The sequence below is a fragment of the Barbus barbus genome (assembly GCF_936440315.1).
Source record: "Barbus barbus genome assembly, chromosome: 9".
Classification (NCBI taxonomy): Eukaryota; Metazoa; Chordata; class Actinopteri; order Cypriniformes; family Cyprinidae; genus Barbus; species Barbus barbus.
In genome coordinates this window covers 9,343,082-9,367,508 of record NC_136737.1, presented here as the reverse complement: position 1 = coordinate 9,367,508, position 24,427 = coordinate 9,343,082, and the positions used below count along the sequence as shown (strand labels likewise).

Below are 24,427 nucleotides of genomic sequence, written 5' to 3'. Positions count from 1 at the left end.
ATGCATCTTCTCATATAGTTAATCCACATAAAGATCACACTGAGTTACTCACCGCGGACAGTGACATTGAATCTTGTGTATTTGCTCTCTTTTTTCTTGATCTGTAGTTCATAAACTCTAGAGTCTGTGGTTTTGAGGTTTGTTATGGTCAGAGATCCAGTCTCATTGTTCAGCTCCAATCTGCCTTTGAATCTTTCTTCTTTATTCCCAGGTACTGAGATTTTACTGGTTTCTTTATCAAGCTCTGCTATGAATTGTTTTTCATCTTGAATTTTCCACAGCAGTGCCTCGGCTCCCTGTGTTTCAGTATCATCAGTGAGTAGAGTGACAGAATCTCCCACCAATACTGACACTGACACAGACTTCACTACATCAGCAGCAAACACACCTGTAGAACATACAGAAACCATTTCCAAGAGATTATGCTTATAATGCTGTCAGTAATTTTTATAAGCACTTTTTTAGTGTCAGTACTGTAACATGTTGCTGGTTCTATTTACTAAAAATATATTTAAAAATATACAGTTTTGCAAAGAGATTTAATACTGTGCTATCTGTGTTATATTGTTAAAAAAAACATTGTTAGATCTTGATAACACTATAAGCACAGCAAATGCTACTGTGAATTACAGACTGTGTTGTGTCTCCTGTGAATTAAACCTGGCATGACTTGTAAACTGTAAAAAGTAAATATCTGTTTTAGAAAGATCACATGCAAACACACACACACACACACACACACACACAAATAACATTCATCTGAACAATAAAGCCTGAAAACATATTGCAAAAAAACACCAATCCAAACAACCATGAAAAAGGTTATTCTTCACATGTTTTTTTTTTTCTTAAATGTTATTCGTATTCTTAACTACTAACTTCATTCATATGTAGTAAAGAATACACAATAATCTTTAATATTTCTTTATATAGGCCATCATTTTAACCACTTAGAAATAAGAGGAGCAAAATCACTACCATGAACACCAGCTTCCCAAGGAGACTACATAATTATCTGTGTAAAAATAATTTACAGATTTGCTTTTTTTTTTTTTTTTAATTAGGGTAAGAAAGTGAATCTTCAGGACTGGCTTATAATATATTTGTAGCAATAGTCAAAAATACATTGTATGGGTCAGAATTATCTATTTTTCTTTTATGCCAAAAACCATTAGGAAATTAAGTAAAGATCAGGTTCCATGATGTTTATTTTGTAAATTTCCTACCATAAATACATCAAAACTTATTTTTTGATCAGTAATATGCATTACTAAGAACTTCATTGGACACTTTAATGGCTCTGTATTTTGATTTTTTTTAGCACCCCCAGATTCCAGATTTTCAAATAGTTGTATCTCAGACAAATATTGTTCTATCCTAACAAACATACATCAATTGAAACTTATTAGCTTTCAGGTCATGTATAAATCAAAAAAAAAAAAAAAAAAGACCCTTATGACTGGTTTTGTGGTCCAAGGTCACATATTAGATTATAAGCAATCATAGGGCAGTTTATATGCAATTTGAACCTTTTTTATTATTATTTATTATTATTCTTACCTTTTTATTACAAAAAAAGTTTAAAATCCCACGTGGGTGGCATGAATATTCTGGACAAGTAAAATTGACGGTGGTTAATTGTACATAGGCTATATGTATTTTCCACTTAAGTTTGCCTTAAATGTTGAAGCAATAATATCACTCACCGCCCACAAATAAGAAAAAGTTACTCAAACTGATACAGCGTTCAAAATCTGACTGAATAAATACGCAGAGGTGAGTAATGCACTCAGTTGCATCCGTTCTCACTCTAAACCGCACCCAAAGCAACGACAGCAACAGTAACTCACACATCCTGACAAAATCTGACTAAAGACCATCAGAGATATTTTTTTATTGTTGTTATTCTGTTTTATTCCACTAAATTGTAACCAATACGTTTGCTGCCATCAGTTTTTTCTTTTTTTTAAAAGAAAAATAGTGCTGCAAATATTACAAACCGTTTTACCAATGGTAAAATGGTGCTGTCGTCTGTTATTATTCGCAGTGTAATTTATCACAGCATTTATTTGTAGAAAAGTTATAGAATTGTGTATGTAAGAAACACTGGAGATAAAAAATATAGAGAAAGAAAGAAGATGACAGCAAATGCGCATTTCCGGTTTATATTGAAACCGAAAGCATTGAGTTAAAAAAGTGACTCACCCTCCACGGCCAATAAAAACCAGAAAAGGATTGAACGGTTCATGATACTGATGTTGCTTCGGACTGCATCCAAACTGAATGACAGCAGCGATCCGGGTGCTGATGATGGCCTCTCCCCTTATCAAATGTCCAAGTCACGTGATTACAGGGCTGGATTATGATGCGGGGGACCGATTTAAGGTTTAAAGGGGTTATTAATGTTACACTGACTCTATACTGGGTCTGCTGGGTCTCTGTTCCCTCAAGATAGTATCTATTAATTTTGCTTTATTTTGTTTGGAATCTACAAGAAATTCAGAAAATTGTGTAAACCTCAGTGGACTCTCTCCAGCATCTTTTGTGAAATGAGAAACATGTTTGGAATTGAGAAGATTGGAGAACAGATAGTGTTTAAGATGACTTATATCACATGTGTTCAGAATCTTTATCTTTATGAATTTTCATTTTTCACCCAAAAATGAAAATTCTGTCATTACTCAGTGTCATTTTGTTCCAAACCTTCGGAACACTAATTAATATATTTTTGATGAAATCCAAGAGCTATCTGACCCTGCATAGACAGCAACACAACTGAAATTTTTATGGCCCAGAATGGTAAGGTCGTTGTTAAAATAGTCCATGTGGCATTAGTGGTTCAGCCATAATTTTATGAAGCTATGAAAATACTTTCCGTGTGCAAAGAAAACAAAAATAACAACTTTACTCAATAATTTCTTCTCTTCCATGTCCGTCTTTGATGCACATGCACAAGAGTACCACAATGCATGTGTGTGGTGTTGCTGATGGAGGAGTCTGCGTTCTGACATAGAATGTCCATCTCTCTTATTTCATCATCTGTATAGTCTTTTTCAAATAAGTAAAGCTAGGCAAAAAACTGCAAGTCATTCTCTCTGTTGAAATCTTCAGACATGTTAATGAAGACTATTTTGTAGAACGTGCGTCTTCTTTTGTTTGTAAACCAGGTGGGTTCTGGCTCCTGCGTCAGCAGCACCACATGTATGCATCATAGTAGTGAATGCACGTCAAAGACTGACACAGACGAGAAGAAATTGTTGAATAAGTCGTTATTTTTGTTTTCTTTGCGCACAAAAAGTATTCTTGTTACGGTTGAACCACTGATGTCACATGGACTATTTTAATGATGTCCTTACTACCTTTCTGGGACTTGAATGTGTCAGTTGCGTTGCGTCTATGCAGGGTCAGAAATATCTTGGATTTCATCAAAAATATCTTAATTGTGTTCTGAAGATAAATGTAGGTCGTATGGCTTTGGAACAACATAAGGATAAGCAATTAATGACATAATTGTAATTTTTGGGTAAACTATCCATTTAAAACAACTCCAAACATGATTGCAGGTCTCATTTGTTTAGACTACTGGAATAAAAAATAAAAAAAATAAGTGTGAAATAAGAAACAAAATGAAAAACCCAATAAAGACTATGCCAACACACACACACACACACACACTCACAAAAAAAATGTCTGATTGTTTTCCCCCCAGATGCGGTATGTTTAGTGTGTATCAAGCTTGTCTATTCTGTAAAGTTGATCAAACATCAAGGCACAGAGTATAGCCCTGACTTTATCTGCACAGAAGTAGCATCACTGCTCGAATTGAAGGGGGGCTGGGGGGATCCGGGACCCCCCATAAGGCATTAGGGACCCCCCATAAGAAGTAAAAAATAGACTTAAGGGGGTCCCTCAGACATTCTTATTTTTGTAAAAATAATAATGACAAATGTGATTAAATTCAAGCAATGGATATGGTAAATTAAATTTCGTGAATTATTTACAATAATTTATATTAAGTTTGTTTATGGGCTAGTTGTCATGTCTCTTTAAATTTTAAACGCCCCGCCCCACATCTAAAGACCGCTAAGCGCAGGACATCGTTGACATGACTGCTTGATTGGCGCCGCTCCATCAAGCTAACTTCAGCTAAAAAAATGCAGAATAACAAACCTCCACTCGCAGTCGGGAAGAGGAAGCTTCTTACTGACTTTTTTGAGGGGTAATTTTCTCTCTATATCTTTCCACTATATTTATCAACTCCATGTCTTTTGTATTCCTTGCATAAATTATTATTAGGCCTGGTTCTGGGGTGCTATAGATCTCGATGAAGATGAGTGACAGCTTTTTGTAGTAATTATAAAGGGAGTGCTCGTTGTGCGGTTTCTGTGCTAACGTTATATATAATCCATTCAGAATTGTATAAAACTTGTTTTTCATGCTGCTAAGACCAACGGCCACATACACGCTGCAAAGTTTCGGGAATTACATCGGCATATAAATGCGGGATTCACTCTTGAAATAGCTATGATTGACATATTGATAGCCATAGTAAGTTCCTGAATAAAGCAGACTTTTGGACAGAAATGGTTGAATAGTCTGCTGACTGACAGACTCCCTCATAACAGTCCACGCCGCCACCTACTGGACGTAACTATGTAAACTGCACTGAAATCGTTCAACTTACACTACTGTTCAAAAGTCATTTCTGTTCACCAAGCCTCCATTGATTTGATCCAACATACAGTAAAAACACTAATATCATGAAATATTATTACAATTTAAAATAATAATAATACAATAGTAAACAATTTTCAGCATCATTACTCCAGTCTTCAGTGCCTGTACTGTTTACTTCTGTTGTTTTTTTTTTACTGCTGTACTAGAGACACTACTTTGTAAATGAATTCTTGAAGAGTTTCCTTGTGTGTGAGTGCTGTGATTGCAGATAAAGCCAACACTCTCTCTCTCTTACGCTTTCATACACCTTTAATGGTATATGCTACTTCCCCGTCACCCCTAGAATAAAAGGGAACGTAACACACATGATCTTCAGAAATCATTCTAATATGCTGATTTGCTGCTCAAGAAACATTTCTCATTATTATTATCAATGTTGAAAACAGTTATATTTTTCTGGATTCTGTGATGAATAGAAAGTTCAAAAAGAACAACATTTATCTGAAATAGATATAATTTGTAACATTATACACTATCGTTCAAAAGTTTGGGGGTTTTGGGTGGAAATAAATTAAAGAAATTAATACTTTTATTCAGAAAGGATGCATAAATTGATCAAAAGTGACAGTAAAGATTTAAAATGTTACAAAAGATAATATTTAAGATAAATGCTGTTCTTTTGAACTTTCTACTCATCAAAGAATCCTGAAAACCATTTGTACACAACTGGTTTCAACATTGATAATAATAATAAATGTTTGAGCAGCAAATCAGCATATTAAAATGATTTCTGAAGGATCAGGATCATGATGTGAAAATAGAAAAATATAGAAAACAGCTGTTTCACATTCTCACAATATTAATGTTTTTACTTTAAAAAAATACAAATAAATAAATATATATGCTACATTTCACTGCTGGATATACTCGGTATAATTGTGTATGTGACAAATAAAAACTCTTGAATATATACAGGTGCATCTCAATAAATTAGAATGTCGTGGAAAAGTTCATTTATTTCAGTTATTCAACTCAAATTGTGAAACTCGTGTATTAAATAAATTCAGTGCACACAGACTGAAGTAGTTTAAGTCTTTGGTTCTTTTAATTGTGATTTAGTCTCACATTTAACAAAAACCCACCAATTCACTCTCAACAAATTAGAATATGGTGACATGCCAATCAGCTAATCAACTCAAAACACCTGCAAAGGTTTCCTGAGCCTTCAAAATGGTCTCTCAGTTTGGTTCACTAGGCTACACAATCATGGGGAAGACTGCTGATCTGACAGTTGTCCAGAAGACAATCATTGACACCCTTCACAAGGAGGGTAACCCACAAACATTCATTGCCAAAGAAGCTGGCTGTTCCAAGCATGTTAACAGAAAGTTGAGTGGAAGAAAAAGATGCACAACCAACCGAGAGAACCGCAGCCTTATGAGGATTGTCAAGCAAAATCGATTCAAGAATTTGGGTGAACTTCACAAGGAATGGACTGAGGCTGGGGTCAAGGCATTAAGAGCCACCACACACAGATGTGTCAAGCAATTTGGCTACAGTTGTCATATTCCTCTTGTTAAGCCACTCCTGAACCACAGACAACGTCAGAGGCGTCTTACCTGGGCAAAGGAGAAGAACTGGACTGTTGCCCAGTGGTCCAAAGTCTTCTTTTCAGATGAGAGCAAGTTTTGTATTTGGAAACCAAGGTCCTAGAGTCGGGAGGAAGGGTGGAGAAGCTCATAGCCCAAGTTGCATGAAGTCCAGTGTTAAGTTTCCACCGTCTGTGATGATTTGGGGTGCCATGTCATCTGCTGGTGTTGGTCCATTGTGTTTTTTGAAAACCAAAGTCACTGCACCTGTTTACCAAGAAATTTTGGAGCACTTCATGCTTCTTTCTGCTGACCAGCTTTTTAAAGATTCTGGTTTCATTTTCCAGCAGGATTTGTCACCTGCCCACACTGCCAAAAGCACCAAAAGTTGGTTAAATGACCATGGTGTTGGTGTGCTTAACTGGCCAGCAAACTCACCAGACCTGAACCCCATAGAGAATCTAATGCAGATGACCTGAAGGCCGCTATCAAAGCAACCTGGGCTTCCAATACCACCTCAGCAGTGCCACAAACTGATCACCTCCATGCCACGCCGACTTGAGTCAGTAATTAAAGCAAAAGGAGTCCCTACACAGCAAAATCCCCAGAGTTAAATCAACTCTGCTCAGAGTACATATTGTCCCAATCTACAGAGTGTTAAAGTAACACTGAAGTAGAGTTACCACTGTTGAGGATTATGAGATAAATTTTCATGTCTAAAAGCCAGAGCAGTAGTTGTTCATCTTCAACATTGTTAACAACGGGTTTTCTTTTCTAATGCTTACTCATCACTTAATGAATCGTTTAATTATCCCATTAACTTTAACTCTGCTTCAGTGTTACTTTAACACTCTGTAGATTGGGACAATATGTACTCTGAGCAGAGTTGATTTAACTCTGGGGATTTTGCTGTGTACCAAGTATTGAGTACATATACAGTAAATGAACATGCTTTCCAGAAGGCCAACAATTCACTAAAATTATTTATTTTTTTTATTGGTCTTATGAAGTATTCTAATTTGTTGAGAGTGAATTGGTGGGTTTTTGTTAAATGTGAGCCTAAATCATCACAATTAAAAGAACCAAAGACTTAAACTACTTCAGTCTGTGTGCATTGAATTTATTTAATACACGAGTTTCACAATTTGAGTTGAATTACTGAAATAAATGAAGTTTTCCACGACATTCTAATTTATTGAGATGCACCTGTATATTGGTTTATGTCTTCACCCACTGGTTCCTGAAATTACATTGAGAGCTGTTATGGATAAATGAGTTGACTTTTGAGAATCTCCTGGACACGCTAAACTTATAAACTATTATAAAGACTATATCCTGTTTGCCCAGTTGTCTTGCACTCTTTGAATAATACTTAATCTCATCTCTATAGTATCCTTTTGCTACTGTTTAAGTAATAAAAAGGTCCATTTGAAGTTACTGACTGTTCCTTTATCACTGCTTTCTGAAACATTATGAAATAATTATTCCTGTGCCACTGCTGAATTTGAATACCATTCAGTGTGTCTGAAAGCCATCTGAATATTTTCTACAGTTTTTGAGAAATTTCAATGTATTTTTATGTCACATGCTTTTACGGATCAAGTGCCTTATATGTAGTCCCCTGGTATATTTGCCATAGTTGCCCTTTTGGGTCTGCTGATTTGTCACCCTCGAAATCCAGTATTAGCTACTTGGAGTAAGCCATTAAAAGAAGAATAGTAGCTTATCTCTCTTTGTTATGCAACATTAAATAGTATATAGTTATGCATATTATGATCAAATATATTGTTTATTTTGTATAAATTGTATATTGCGAGACTAACCCCCACCCCCACCAAAAAAAAAAGTCTGATGGTGGGGACCCCCCATAAGACTTGATTCAATTCGAGCACTGAGTAGCATGTGAGATGCCAGTGTTTTGTAAGATCAAGACTATTGCTGTGAAAGATGACAATGTACTGTTCTGTGGAAAACTGATGGAAACACATTGTTTTGATGACCATTACTGTGCATTTATACTCAGACTGCATCCAGACCAGAGTTTTAAAGGTAGTGAATGTTAACGAGCTGTGTTATTTCAAACCATTTGATCTTCAAATGAAATATGGTACAACAGATTATGCACTGCATATAGTGCCCTATTGCCAATTTATGCAGATGTGATGCATTTTTGTGCATGAACACTATGATGAGAGTCATTTTATCACCAATTCTGAGTGGGACCAAATACACTCAGGTCCAGTTTTAAAGTGAACTCTTAAAGAGTTATTTTAACACTTCAAAATTTACTGTGTAACATGAATCTCACAGCATGACTTACCCTGAAAACAGCTTTACAGTGAAATAAAGTCATTTCTGAGTCAAAGTGAAACCTGTGCTGTACATATGAGTTTGTTTCAGGTCAATTGATTGACCAGAATGAATGTGTGTTCTTTTGAGTAAACATCTTGCTCTTATAAGGGTATAGTTCACTGTTGGCAAGATAGGCTTTTAATAAACTTGGCTTTTAGGTCTTTCAAGTAGAAAAGCAATTTTGATCACTGATCACACAGCTGATCACTTAGAAAGACCTGTGAGGCAACTGTTCCAATACTTATGCTCACATCAGATAGAGGGATGAAACTCTAAAAGTGCTGAATTTCTTAGCTGGTAAAACATCTATGTGTTGAATCACTCAATAATAAAACGTGACATTCTGTAGTTTTGTCTCATATTCATCTTTTAATCATATTTGTAAATGTCTTGACGCCACAGCTAACAGAGCAATTTTGTCTTTACTGTTCCAATACTTTTGGAGGGCACTGTATATAAGCTGTTAATAAATGTCTGATAAATTCTACTATATGTAAAATCACTATGTAAAAAATTTGATATCTCGCTGGATAGTGGATGCTATTGCCCTGGCTCATGCCTCTGTGGGTTTACAGTGTCCTATAGGAGTGAGGGCTCACTCCACCAGAGGAAGTGGCTTCCTCATGTGCAGTTGCCGGCTGGTTGTCACCATCCACATTCACCATATTTTATAACTTGGATGTCCCTGCCCTCAAGGCATGGATTTTGTCTGATTAATTTACCTAATCCTCACAGTAAGTGCAGAAGGTTCTGATATGGACCTAAGCCTGGTAGCTTGGGTCTCATAATTAGCTCATGCTTGTAGGAGCCCTCATTAAGGGCGCTCTGGGGCAGGGCTGGCAGAGCGGTTTCATTCTGCACTTAGTCTCAGCCTCAGACATTACGCCCACGGACTGCTGGCTGAACGTTTAATGCATACAGCACCCTCAGCTGGAAACACTTCAGGAGTTTCGAAGTCGTCATCGAATTGGTTAAATTATACAGGATTTCCGGGAGATGTGTGTGTGCATTCTTTAACATTCCGCCTGGAAACAAAGATGCCGTGATGCCAAACCCCCTCATGGAAGAACAAAGCTGTTGTGTTTACAACTGTGATGATGAGTGCTTATCAGGATCAACTAAAATGGATTTTCAAAAGTATGTAAAATATTGGAAGTTTGCGGCACAGAATCTTTAAAATACGTCCAAGAGTTTTACACACCGATTTGTTATTGTGGTGACATTGTGGCAATTGGTTGGTGACATTGTGGCAATTGGTTGGCGACATTGTGGCAATTGGTTGGTGACATTGTGGCAATTGGTTGGTGACATTGTGGCAATTGGTTGGCGACATTGTGGCAATTGGTTGGTGACATTGTGGCAATTGGTTTGCGACATTGTGGCAATTGGTTGGTTGAAATTGGCCTGTTGGGCGGGCCTTGGCCATTCAAAACAGTGAAGGTTCCCAGACCTTCTGCCGTCAGTCTGAAGGTCTGGCTACGCGAGACTATTCTGCACTTGCTTATAGCGCTGCGCTACTGGATGCATTCCTTAGGAGCATCCCTTGACACAACGGGAGAGAATGCTCCAGTTACTAAAGTAACCTCAGTTCCCTGAGATATGGGTAATGAGCATTGTGTACGAATCGATAACTGTCGTTATCAGTCTAAATATTCTGACGAAATGGCGTTCACACCCTACTTATATAGCTGTTGGCTCCACCCCTTTTGGTGGGTTGAACTGCGATTTGTTTTTTGTAGTTATATGAACGTGAACAAATCAGGCTTCAGTATTCAGAGTAAACAGGAGTTTCCCCATAAGTGTCCCTTGATGCAGTGCTCGTTCCTGTATTCCAGGGAACCGAGGTTATGTAAATAACCAGAGCATTTTACTACAAATACAAAAAAAAAAAAAAAACTTGGTTACTCATGGTTCTGCTGCACTAACCATTGTTTAACCATGGTATTTGTATTAAGTCTCTGGTTAAACAAATGGTAATCAATATGCCAATAAAATAAAACCATGGTTAATCTTTGTAAGGGTTAAGTTCACTATAGGCAATAAAAATCCCCCTAATGTCCCACAAAACCACTAAACATAGGTCACTTTATCCATGGAGAAGATGACTGAAACACAGCACAAAACAGTCAAGAGCCGCCATCTAGTGGTTAAAGGATGTAACATGTTTGCTCGAATATTACCATTTCTCATTTGCCATCATTAGCTCTCAGTTACTGTCTATGGTAATATAGGCCTACTGCAGATTTTGAACCATGACAACACACCCACACTTGCGGTCTTGGCCACTTGAGAGCATGTGCATGCAACAGGAAATAAGTGTGCAAGACTGTCCCAGGTCTTAAAAATGCCAGAGTGCAGTGCCCTTAATGCATACTAAATACGTCATGTAAGTTAGACAAGAGGTCAAGTGCAAGGGCCGCAAGTGTGTGTGGGTATTTGTACAAGCCTGTTGATGTCAACATCAGTGAGTAACCAAAAAAAATAAAAAATAAATACATACATACAAATCACAAGTTTTATTGTAGAATGGCATGCCAAAATATTACAATTAAGTAGACTACTTACAGGGAATGAATATACAGTCTGAATACTAAATTATCTCTCTGAATACACATTTATATGTGTGCAGAATATTAAGGGTTAATTTGCTGATACTCTCTACAGGATGTGGTGTACTGGAACTCAACAAAAAACATAAAGTGCAGTCAGTATGATATGAGAAGTGAAAAAAAAAAACAATACAAACCGAGAAACAAAGAATTAATGCATGTGGTCAAGTCAGTTCTTCAGTGTTCTCCATTCAGCTTCTTTTGTGAAGTTTGGAAATGAAGGAAAGGTTTTGTTAATGCTGCTAATGTTGTTCCCTAAGGCCTATAACCACAGTGAACATAAAATACAGAAGATAAACCACAAGAACCAAGACAATCTGCAGACATTGGAGTTAGATCAGAAAACAGATATATGATTCAATGGCTACCCTTATCTTAATGATTTACTCAGATCATTGGATTTCTAAGTAAAAAAGTGAGAAATGAGAAACAAAATGAAGAACCGAAAAAGCCCTACCATACACACACAAAAAAATAAATAAATTAAATAAAGAGCCTGTTAAGTTTTTCTAAATGTCCGAGCTTGTAGGTTTAGCATGGAAGAAAGGCTTCTTTCCTGCTAACATGATGAATTCTCCTCAAAACTGGTTTAATGTGAAATAAAAGACACTAAACAAACACACACACACACACACACAAAAAATCTCATACAAGAAACATCTTGTTTCCACTATATGTCTTTGAGTCTCTAGCAGCTCCGTTTCTGAGTCAAAGTGAAAACTTCTGTGGTCTAAGTTTAATTCAGGCCAGTTTAGTGGCAGAATGACCCAAATGAATGGTTACTGGGTGGACAAACTTGCTGCTAACAATGTGTTTACTAATGAGCAAAGGCATTATTTTCCTTTAAGACAATGACTGAAAATGGATTGAAACAAACAACTGCTGCAACATTCTGGGGCCTGTTTTCATAAAAGAAGTTTACCAAATAAGCCAGGCTTATTTCAGTTAGTCTGACTTATTTGGAAACAAATCAACTGACAAAAAAATCTGACTAACTGAAATAAACCTGACTAAACTTCTTTTATGAAACAGCCCCCTAGAAACAATAGCCTAACACAGTACCACAAAAATTAAGCCTAAAAAAGTAAGACCGTTAGGTAAAGACACTGAGAGATACAGAATGATTTAGCACAATATTATTATAAGAAATAGCATTAACCAGGATGTGAAACTGAACTACAGTACGAAACCAGCTGAGATGTTGTTAAACTAAGCTTGTTCTCAGACACAATCGCATGCACGTTGACGGAAGTGTGCAGTCTGGAGCCCAGACAGCAAGCAGTGTCGGCCCAGATCCGGCCTACATATGGCCCTCATGGATTTCACACGGGCCAGATGTGGGCGGGATCTGGGCCAACACTATGTTGCTGTCTAGGAGGTCTTATGTGTTTAACTCTAAACCTTATTTACAGATTGTATTAATTATACATTCCTGTCGAAAACGGATGCAGACTAAGCAATTTATCTCAAATGGATAAAGAAAATGACCCACACGTTAATTTTGTTTGTGTTTTTCTCATCTGTTTGGTAAGTAGCCTAGGCTATTTTAATAATGTCACTGAAATCAAAGCGTAATAACAATTAAGTCAAACTATTTATAATATTTCTAACGCTACAATAAGGTTACTGCAGTAGGTATCATGAACGTAAAAAGTTGTATAAATTAGCATTTATATGAAAAAAACACGATATAACAATGAACTATTGCATTTATTAGCCTAATATTAACCTAGATGTTTTGTTATTTATGACACGGCAACAAACTGAACGTTATTGTGAAGTGTTACAACATGTTTTTTTTACATGTTCTCCAGGTGTGTTTGTTGCGGAGACAAGTGTACTGAAGTCAGTATCAGTGATGGAGGGAGATTCTGTCACTTTAAAGACCTTTAAACAGGGATATGACAAGATAGAGTGGAGGTTTGGAGAGGAGCGAATCGCCAGAATCAAGGGAGTGAATGGTACATATTATGATGAGGTTTGGAGATTCAGACGCCGACTGCAGCTGGACCACACCGGCTCTCTCACCATTAGAAACACCACAACTGAACACACTGGAGTTTATCATCTAAGTATCACAGCCTTATCACCCTGCAGCCCCGGTTACCCACTGAAGCTAAGCAGGGTTGATCCTGGTCAGTACCTGGATGGGAGACCTCCTGAGAAAACTAGGTTGCTGTTGGAAGAGGTGTTAGTGAGGCCAGCAGGGGGTGCTCACCCTGTGGTCTATCTGGGTCCTAATGCCCCAGTTTGTGACGGGGACACCATACTGTCAAAAAGCACTGTCTTTCTGATGAGATATTAAACTGTGATCCTGACTCTCTGTGGTCATTAAAAATCCCAAGATACTCATTGTAAAGAGTAGAGGTGTAACCCCGGTGACCTGGCCAAATTGCCACCACTGGCCCTTGTCGATCATGACCTCCTAATAATCCTCATCCCCTTGATTGACCCTATGACTCTCTCTCCTCTGCACCTGTAGCTGGTGTGTGGTGAGCGCACTGGCGCCGTGGTCCTGTTGCTGCCGTAGCATCATCCAAGTGAATGCTGCACACTGGTGGTTGAGAAGAGACCCCCTCATGATTGTAAAGCGCTTTGGGTGTACAATAAAGCGCTATATAAGTGTGTCATTCATTCATTCATTCAAGTATGAAGGTTGGAAATGCAGAGATACCCAAGAGTTACAGAGTTACTGTGTATGGTGAGTAGATTATTGTGTTACATATTACATGGAGAATAGGCTACATCATTGTCAAAATTATGTTTCAGGATACACCTTTATAAAGCATGTTGTGTTTTCCAGCTCCTCTACCCATTCCAGTAATCTTTATTGACACTTTACAATCTTCTTCATCATCTGAGAGATCTTTGAGGATCTTCCTGTGTTCAGTGGTGAATGTGAGTCATGTGAGTCATGTGACTCTCTCCTGGTACAAAGGAAACTTTGTTTATTGTCCAGCATCAGTGTGTCTGATCTCAGCATCAGTCACTCTCTACCTGAGATGCAATATCAGGATAAAAACACCTACAGCTGTGGCCCGATTGGTCGTCACTGCTCTGATGGGCGTGGCTGCTGTGGCTGCCATTTTTGTTCCAGTTTATGACATCAAATCCAGAACAAGAGAGAAGAGAACAGACATCAACTTAAGACAACTATCAGTCAGATATTAAAATTAAATTGTGTCGTGACAGAATTCTTCTGCTGTATTCCTTATGACAATGATGCAAAATTTGATGTCCATAAAGCTAAGAACATTAAATATTGCAGTCTACTTCCTGTTTACACTAATTTACGTTGTTGGCAGAATAGAATGGAGTTAAAAGGATATAAAGACAGGCCTGCATTTGGTTGCAGTTAGGAAATGTAGGTGAAGCAGGAAATCAGCAATTAAACAAATGAAACATTCAGCATCATGAACTACATCCTTTATCCATGTGTTCATAAGTTTGTCTCCCAATCCATTCACAGTGTGTGTGTGTGTGTCTGCAATATTGTTTTATGCATTACATCATCATTGTTTATCAGACATCACATTGAGAAATAAAGGTGATTTAATACTTATTGAGATGCCAGATTGTTGATTGTTTCATAATAAAACGTCCTAGAGATGTGGGCCATGAGGCCACTGCTGGTTTATTAGGTCAAGATTTACAGGGTTTAGTTTTAGGGATTGGGTATGTACTTTAGATAAGTAGTTAAAATAATCTTGTTTGTAGTACAAATGGAGCAACATCACAGTAACTTTTTTAATGGATAATATTTAGAAGTGATATTACTGGATTCACCTTACAACAAAAATACAACACAATTAATTTCAAAAGTCAATTAGGATATTATTGTATTTTGTTGAAAATAAATGCTTTTCTGACATGATTTGAAATTTGAAAAGGGAGAAAAAAATGTTCGCCAAAATGCGGATTCGAACCCGGGTCATTTATAATGTTGACTTTGGTGGGCGGAGTTAGTGTAAATAGCTTCTGCCAACAAGGCGGGCTATTTGCTCTTAGTGTAAATAGACACTCCGATAAAGATTCCCCTAATGCCCCCCAAAACCCACTGAGCATCAGTCACTTTCCTCAAATGTCGTATTCTCCCATCTCAAGCCAACAGCCATGGACGAGATGACTGAAACACAGCACAAAATATAATCAAGTGCCGCCATCTAGTGGTTAAATTATGTAACATGTTTGCTCTAATATTGCCATTTCTCATACGCCCTCATTAGCTCTCAGTTACTGTCTATGGTAGTAGGCCTAGGCTACTGCAGATTTTGAACATGACAACATACCCACACTTGCCATCTTGGCCACTTGAGAGCATGTGCACACAACAGAAAGTAAGTCATAAGACTGTCCCAGGTCTTAAAAATCGCAGAGCGCAGTGCCCTTAACGCACACTGAATCCACAAGCCTCTCTGGAGTGGTATTCAAGGCTAGCCTAGGCGTATCCCATCATGCATCATGTTATGGAAATAAATTGAGACTTTTTTAGAAGATCTCACCAGAGGTTGTAGAAACCTTTGCAGTGTACATTAAATATTATTATTAATAATGTATTACTTATAATTTGGTAGAAAAACATGGTGTTGCACTTTTTTTGGTATGTTTATTTTGTACAACATTTGTAACTGCTTTTTAGTACTTAATTAGAAGCACTACAATTATTAAATTGTGTCATTTATACTGAACAGACATTTAGAAGTTTATTTTAAAATGCAAAGTATTGAAAATCAAAATAAAGCTCTGTAAACACTTGCATTTTTACAACATTGTAAGAGTGTCCCATCAGGTAATGGAAAGTTCTACACACACTTGTGGTCCTCACACCTACTTGGACTAAAAACAGGAAATACGTCATGTAAGTAGACAAGTTGTCAAGTGTAAGGACTGCAAGTGTGTGGGGGTATTTGGACAAGCCTGTTGATATCAACATCAGTGAGTCACCAAAATAAATAAAAATCACAAGTTTTATTGTAGAATGTCACTCCAAAGTGTTTAAAATAGGCTACTAACAGGGAATTAATGCACACTCTTAACACTAAAATCTCTCTGAATACACATTTACATGAGTGCAGAACATTAAGGGTCAATTTGCTGATACTGTCTACAGGATGTGGTGTACTGGAACTCAACAAAAAAAAGTTCAGTCGGTATGAAATGAGAAGTGAAATAACAACACAAACCCAGAAACACAAAATAAATATATAAACGGGTAAACTCAGTTCTCCAGTGTTTTCCATCCAACTTCTTTCGTGAGGTTTATAAATGAAGGAGAGATTTGTTAATGCTGCTTGTTCCTTTGGGCCTATAACCACAGTGAACAGAAGATACAGAATATAAACCACAAGAACCAAGACAGTCTGCAGACATTGAAATTAGATCAGAAAAACAGATATCATTTGATGAGTGTACCTTTATCTTAATGATTTATCTAGATGATAGGAATTCTAAGTAAAAAAGTGAAAACTGAGAAGCAAATCAAAGAACCGAAAAAGACCATACCACAAAAAAATAGCCTATGTGAACTTTTTCTGAATGTCTGAGCTTGTAGATTTAGTATGGAGGGAAAGTTTCCTGCTAACATAATTGACTTCCCTTAAAATTGCTTTAATGTGAAATAAATACAGTAAACAAACACACACACAAAATCTCTTGCAAAAAGCATCTTGTTGTTTCCACTCTGCTTTTGAGACTCTAGCAGCTCCGTTTCTGAGTCTAAATGAAACCTTCTGCAGTCTGAGTTAACTTCAGGCCAGTTTAATGGCAGAATGACCCAGATGAATGTGGTTTCTGTTGGGTGGACAAATGTTTCTAGCTGCTAACAGTGTTAACTATTGCATGAGTGCGGTTTATTGACGGGTAAATGGGCAAAGCCATTTTTCCTTTGAAACAATGATTGAAAATAGATCGAAACAAAAAAACTGCTGCAACATTCTGGACAGAAACAATAACACAGCACCACTAAAAGTACAAGGGGGAAAAAAATATTGTCTTAAGGCAACAAGATAAATAGTAGTCTAAAATAGTAGTCTAAAAAAGTGTAAAGAAGTTAGACTTTTAAGTAAAGACAATATATTGAGAGACACAGAATGATTTAGTACAATATTAATAATAAAAAATAGCATTAACTAGGATGTGAAACTGCTACAGTGCGAAACCGGCTGAGCTGTAGTTAAACTAAGCGCGTTCTCGTATAAAATCGCGCGCACGTTCACGGAGGCGCGCTGTCTGGAGGGCTGTATTTACTGATTTTGCGATAGTGAAACAGAATTAATGATACATTCTTGTCGAAAACAGATGCAGAATAAGCGATTTTTCTCAAACGGCTAAAAAATGACCTTCGCGATTATTTTGTTCTGTTTGTGTTTTTCTCATCTGGTTGGTAAGTTTAGTTTTGTTTATGACGTCACTGAAATTAAAGCGTAGGTAACGATTAAGTCAAATTATTTACAATATTGCTAACGCTTCAGTAATGTTCAATACTGCATTAGTTATCATAAACTAAAATAGTTGTAAAAATGAGCGTTAATAGGAAAAAAACACAATTTAGCTAACTAGCCTATATTCATTCATATTAACCTAAAGCAGCCTAGTCTATCTATATGCGGTAGCCTATATTGTTGTTCATTGTTAGCTCATGATACCTGAACAAACTGAACGTTACTGAGAAGTGTTACAACATTATTTAAACATGTTCTCCAGGTGTGTTTGTTGTGGAGACAAATGTAGTGAAGTCAGTATCAGTGATGGAGGGAGATTCTGTCACTTTAAAGACCGATGTTGATAAACAGGGATATGACAAGATAGAGTGGAGGTTTGGAGAGGAGCGAATCGCCAGAATCAAGGGAGTGAATGGTACATATTATGATGAGGTTTGGAGATTCAGAGGCCGACTGCAGCTGGACCACACCGGCTCTCTCACCATTAGAAACACCACAACTGAACACACTGGAGTTTATCATCTAAGTATGAAGATTGGAAATGCAGAGATACCCAAGAGTTACAGAGTTACTGTGTATGGTGAGTAGATTATTGTGTTACATATTACATGGAGAATAGGCTACATCATTGTCAAATTATGTCTCAGGATGCACCTTTATAAAGCATGTTGTGTTTTCCAGCTCCTCTACCCATTCCAGTAATCTTCATTGACACTTTACAATCTTCTGAAAGATCATTGAGGATCGTCCTGTGTTCAGTGGTGAATGTGAGTCATGTGACTCTCTCCTGGTACAAAGGAAACAGTTTATTGTCCAACATCAGTGAGTCTGATTTCAGCATCAGTCTATCTCTACCTCTGGAGGTGCAATATCAGGATAAAAACACCTACAGCTGTGTGATCAAAAATCCCATCAGCAACCAGACCACACATCACACCAACACTGAACTCTACTGGTTAAATTCAGGTATGTGATTTTAGAGTTTTTTCAGTAGCCTATAGCTACTGACCTGATCTGATCTGGATTTCTTTTCTTTCCTCAGAGTCTGTCCACAATTGTGGCACTGCTGAAGCTGTGACCCGATTGGTCGTCACTGCTCTGATGGGCGTGGCTGCTGTGGCTGCCATTGTTATTCTGGTTTATGACATCAAATCCAGAACAGGAGAGAAGAGAACAGACATCAACTTAAGACAACGATCAGTCAGATATTAAAAATGTTAAACTGCCTTTTTGTTTACTCTTCTGAGTATGTTTATGTTTAGATTAAATTGTGTTATGACAGAATTCTTCATCTGTATTCCTAATGATAATGAAGCATGATGCAAATTTGATGTCCATAAAGCTAAGAACATGAAATATTGCAGTCTAAGTCCTGTCAATGCTCTAATTTCTATACTTTTTTGTTGCCAACATAAGACTGAGTTATAAGAACGATAGGTCTGCATTTAGGTTGCAGTTAGGAAAAATAGGCAAAGTATGTTATTAGCCACTCCTAATAATAAGCCAATTAAACAAATGAAATTTTCAGCATCACAAACATCATCTTTCTCCATATGTCTACAAGTTAATGTTCACATTAGACATAGTAACTTCACAAATGGATGATATTCCTTAAAATTTCTTGAAAATGACTTGATCATATTCTGTTGAAAAAAAAGATGTACCACAAAAATACAAAATTCCAAAAGTCAATTTTGTTGTGCATTTTATTACATGCAAGCATATTTAAATAGACTGCCTGAAACAATTATTACAGTTTCCTAACGGAACAAAGAATCCTACCCTTAGTCAACATTAGTCCACTAGAGGGCACACATTAAAATTATATTAAATTGCATTAGTTTATTTCAGTGTTTTCAAGCATAGTTTTTTTTTTTTTTTTTTTAAGGGGTCTAAGAGTGGTTCACGTTATTTTGGTATTAATGTGAATGCTCCAAACAAACTTTTAAACAATCGGATCACCTCTACAGCAACAAATATAAAGATATGCAATATGACTTGCTTTCAGGCCACGGTGAATTTCACTTATAACATGCATGTTATAATTTCACATTTGGAAATGCCACTTATTTTTGGCCATTACAGGATACCGTACAAAGGTAATGATGAGAGGACAAGATCAGCCACTTTTTCTATCAGACATTACATTAAGTGTGAAAAGACCACAGTTACAGTAGCTCTGAATGCAGCCAACATTTAAAATTTACAATCATGCCTTATGGATATTATCAAATTCATGTTCATTTCACTAAATAAAAACAACCAAAATACAAATTTAACAGACTTCCAGTCTAAATCAAGAAATACACCAATAATAAAAACAGATAGCCTAATACAGTACAACATGCCAAAACAATGTATGAAAAAGACAATAATTAAAGAATACAAATAAAATGGATTTTCTGCAAAAGTGTTTAAAAAAATCATATTTTACAGAGAGTAACAATATCATATATTACAAAGAGTGTAGCAAATCACATTACACTGGACCAAATGTTTAAAACTCATATTTAACATACATTAATCATTGTGCAATGCAAACTGTTCCATCAGCTGCAAACTAAATGAAACCGTTTTTTTTCTTCTTTTATACCAAATTCAACTCAATTACACAGCTCAGCAGCGCACATGGGATTGATTGTAAGCACAGTTAATGTTTATCCTCGTATTCACGCAAAGGAATGCCTGTTTCATTCCCTTGATTTGCATGGACATCTGTAAGAAAATAGAAATAATCTGATTTAAAATCTACACAAAAACAAAGTTGGAAATCACAGAAACTTGTTGCAAAATAAGGGACAATCAACACAACAGTCATCATGTGACGTCAGTATTCAGTCTCCATTTGGCTAATTAACAATAAAACTTTTTAATTAGCTGTGTTTAAGTCAAGCTTCAGTATTATCATTCCTCGCTGTAGTTAGTTTTAGTGATTTGATCAAAATATTAACAAAATATAATTTCTATACCCATTTTTTTTTTTGGAAGCAGAACTGTTCATTTAGGTTGTCACACACACACATTCTACTAACACCAGTCTAATCAGTCACAGAGAGCCGTGCACAAAAAAGCTGATCTGTATTGGACCCCTTGGTTAGACAATTCCATTTGCTGTTGGATGCAAACAGATATAAATCTAATGTAAATGCTGAAATGCATTCACACTCAGATATCTAAAGTTCTTATACAAGCTGTAGGTAACACTTACTATTTTGCTGTCCAGGTTTAGATTTCTTGCGACAACAGTAAATCAAAACTACTATTAAAACAACAACCACCAGCACCAAGATTCCAAAACCCCACTTCAGTGCTTCATTACTTGTGTAATGACCCTGATCTGGAGTGTGCTGTTTAGATTCTGTAACAGATAAAGAGAGCTCTTCAGTTTTTCAAACAAATGCAAATTTGTGTTGAATTAGTCATATATAAATTATAAAAAAATAGATATTGATACTGAAAAACTTTTAATCCTTTTGAAAAACATTACTCACCACTAACAGTAACACTGATGATCCTCTGTAAGAAGTGTGAGCTGCAGCTCATGTTTAGATGATAAAACCCAGAGTCTGCAGTTTTGGAGTCACTGATGGTGAGAGATCCAGTGTTTTCATTTAGCTGCAGTCTGCCTTTGAATCTCACCGCAGCATTGCTATTTAATGAGAACTGGTTAGTCGCTTTATTGATTTCACCCATGGGATGGTCTTCAAACTTCCACACTATCCGATCATATCCCTTTATTTCAATAAGACCAGTTCGTAGAGTGACAGATTCTCCTTCCTTCACTGATACTGTCTTTGCTTCATCTGTCACAGCAACAAACACATATAGAGAACAAAATTATTAAATATATGACACGGAGAAGTGTTCAGTTTTGGGGTATGATTCACATTAAAACCCCATTTCATTTGTTTAAACTTGATGAACTTTTCTGTAACTTAATGAGTTCTACTGTATAACACTATTCATATGTCACATAAATTCCTCCTACATGTTCAGATTAGAGCATCTGAAGAGACTTTTCTCACTGAGTAAAGTTAGTTTAACCTTTGACATTTATTTGACATTCCGTTTAATACAAATTATACTCTGTGCAGTTTATGTTTTGTGCCTACCAGTTCAGATATACATAAACAAATAGACTTTAGCACAAGGCTTCATTTACAGAATAAAATATTAATTAGACCTATAGATCAATTAAACAATTTAACTATGACATTATGATTTCACACTAATATTACAATGTTTACTCATCTAAACTGCTCACTAGAATGATCACAGAGTATATGATAATAGTAATTGCTGGGATTTGGTAAAATTTCAACTTGGATTTTTTTTCTTTTATGTGACTGAAGTAAAAAATATACAAATTATGAGTTTATGGTCTCTATATTTTTGTAAAAAAAAAATAACAATAATAATATATATATATATATACATACATACATACATACATACATATAGCTATATATTGTTCATTATGTTGAACTAAAACCACAATTTTATCAAATTATTCCTTAACATGTCAGATGAGAAATCAGCAAGAAATACCTTCATTCTTAATTGTCTTCCCTATTTTTTTCTAAAATATATATGTGACAAAGTGTGACAGGGTTGAAGACTAACACATTTGAAGGGATACATTGCCTTCAAATTTAATTTTTAGTTTTGTTTCTCTCTCATTGTGCTCTTATTTCTGGGTCAACATATCTACATGCCCAACATTTTCTTTCTGCTATTCTGCTGTGGGTGCTATTTCTGATGTAGGATGCTTGGAAAAGTTTAAGTGGACACACTGTATTCATGATTTTGGTAGCCTAAGTTTATATTTACTGAAACCAAGACAATATATATATATATATATATATATATATATATATATATATATATATATACATATTTGTGACAGGGTTGTTGTTGTTGTTTTACTCAAAATGGCCACTGCTCCTCATGTAGGAGAGTAGACCATATATGGCAACAATAAAATAAGTACATTGTATATACTTATTTACTTAATAATCCTTTTCCATCTTAATGTTACATGACAGGGTTGAGTTGTTAAGCTTAACTGAACCCTCCCTGACTACAATATGCCTCAAAAAATATGAATGAAAAGTACGAAACTACTTACCATTTTCTGTAGACTACCACTATTAAAGAAACTTTTTAAATGCAACAGTTATTTGTATTCATTATAAGAGGCCAAAGTATTGTAAAAAGCTTTTAATACTCAATTTTGTCAGACTACTGAATCCCAGGAATGGCCCAGAATATAATATTATTTGGGCTACTCACCACTAATAATGTTAATACGTAATTTCCTGTGTAAAATCATGCTGCTGGTGTTGATCTCCACTTTATAATCTCCGTTCTGATCTCTTTGGATGTTTCTGAAGGTGAGTTCTCCGGTCTGATTATTCAGATGAATGTTACTCCATCTCCCGTCAGCAGGGCCGTTTAATCCATTAACTTGCTCGAGACCATCGCTGGTTTCAGAGTTTGTTTGTTTACATTTACGGCATGCTTTTACCATCAAAGTCTTAATTAAGTTTGACAAACAATATGTCATTCGAAAGTTCAAAGGCTCGGGCTTCGATATTTAGGAGCGTAATGTTATAGAGCTCACATCATTTTAATTCGTATTAGGAAATCGCATCAATACACACAGCATAGTAACGGGGAGTTCTGAACTGTTCTTGTCCAGTAAAGATGACAGGTAAATTTAATCTTACAAACAAAGGCGTAATTTTCATGACAAAAACCAGATACAAAAATCAGATACATGTTTTAGTCCAAACTTATGTAATTTAAGAGAAATTGCTAGTAATTTGTTTTGTTTATGCGATGTTTATTCGGAATAAATTGTAATCATTATTAATTTTCTAATAAATTAATGCACTCCGAGTGGTGTTTTAATTGTAAAACGTTATATTTGCATATTTGCTAGAGTCTTAAATACAAAATAACACCACACCCAGCGTTCTCCGTGCAGAGCTGATTGGTCAGTGATTCAAAACATTCTAACAGCGCCATCAGCTGTTGTGACATGCTCAATAAACACAAACTACAATCTTCAGTGCACGCAGGCAGTCACGGGAATGCTGGTAAAGTTCTGATGGACGAAAATGTAGCCAACAAATATAATATTACAGAGATTATGTGGATTTGTATCTGCAGTCAGTCTCGGGTGTAAATTTTCACATTTGTATATAGGCATTGTAACATTATTCTTACTGAAGGTGTGTTGCATTATTTATACAAATAACTGTAGTAACAAAACGGAATTCTCAAAATAAGTAGCTACTGTTGTCATCCATGTTTCCTGAACATTTCCTCTGTCTGCTTTTAACTGTCGTGTCCCCGTGGTCTTTATAAGCAGATTGTCCAACCCCAAATTCACTCTCCACTGGTTGAGCCAGTGCTGTCATATCAGACTGCAGTGGATACGCAAACAAACTGGTGTTTTAATAGCATCAAACAGTGTTCAACCCTTCAGGGAATCAACATAAAATGGTTTATTTCTTGCTTATTCTGCATATAAAATTGGTACATGGGGTAATTAAATTAAAATATTAATATTTTAACATCCAAAACACACATCTCCTTAACAAATATCACTTCAAACTGTTAAAATAACAACATGGGGAAAAAGCTTGCAAAACCTATTTTACTTCCATAATGTAACATCTCCAAGTGAAACAGAATTTTTCATGGGGAAAAAAGGGCAGGTCTTAATTTTAAAATCAGAATGGATTGGATGTGA

At 36.2% G+C, this 24,427-nt stretch overlaps 2 protein-coding genes across 3 annotated transcripts in view; one reads left to right on the top strand and one right to left on the bottom strand.

Moving 5' to 3' along the window:
- Positions 1–24,427, bottom strand: part of LOC306875095 (uncharacterized protein) — a 40,231-nt gene that overhangs the window by 11,475 nt on the left and 4,329 nt on the right. The window contains exons 1-2 of one of the 2 annotated variants that reach the window (XM_079425498.1): positions 2,206–2,310; positions 53–388 (exon numbers count right to left, since the gene is read on the bottom strand). In XM_079425498.1, coding sequence (XP_079281624.1) covers positions 53–388; positions 2,206–2,248 — 379 coding nt within the window. In that variant the 5' untranslated portion in view covers positions 2,249–2,310. Of the gene's footprint in view, positions 1–52; positions 389–2,205; positions 2,311–24,427 lie in introns of those variants that run through there. The other variant, XM_079425497.1, reaches the window with a different exon arrangement.
- Positions 17,433–19,174, top strand: LOC306875085 (CD48 antigen-like). The gene is made up of 4 exons (XM_079425485.1): positions 17,433–17,609; positions 17,930–18,247; positions 18,349–18,633; positions 18,710–19,174. Exons 1-4 carry the CDS (start codon positions 17,561–17,563, stop codon positions 18,877–18,879), a joined length of 822 nt encoding a protein of 273 aa, XP_079281611.1. The 5' UTR covers positions 17,433–17,560; the 3' UTR covers positions 18,880–19,174.

Excerpts from the sequence above, each read along its gene's own strand:
- LOC306875085 (XM_079425485.1), top strand. The coding sequence starts at position 17,561 with ATGACCTTCGCGATTATTTTGTTCTGTTTGTGTTTTTCTCATCTGGTT. Across the intron at positions 17,610-17,929 it reads GTGTTTTTCTCATCTGGTTG|GTGTGTTTGTTGTGGAGACA; the intron begins GTAAGTTTAGTT and ends CATGTTCTCCAG. Across the intron at positions 18,634-18,709 it reads ACTCTACTGGTTAAATTCAG|AGTCTGTCCACAATTGTGGC; the intron begins GTATGTGATTTT and ends TTCTTTCCTCAG.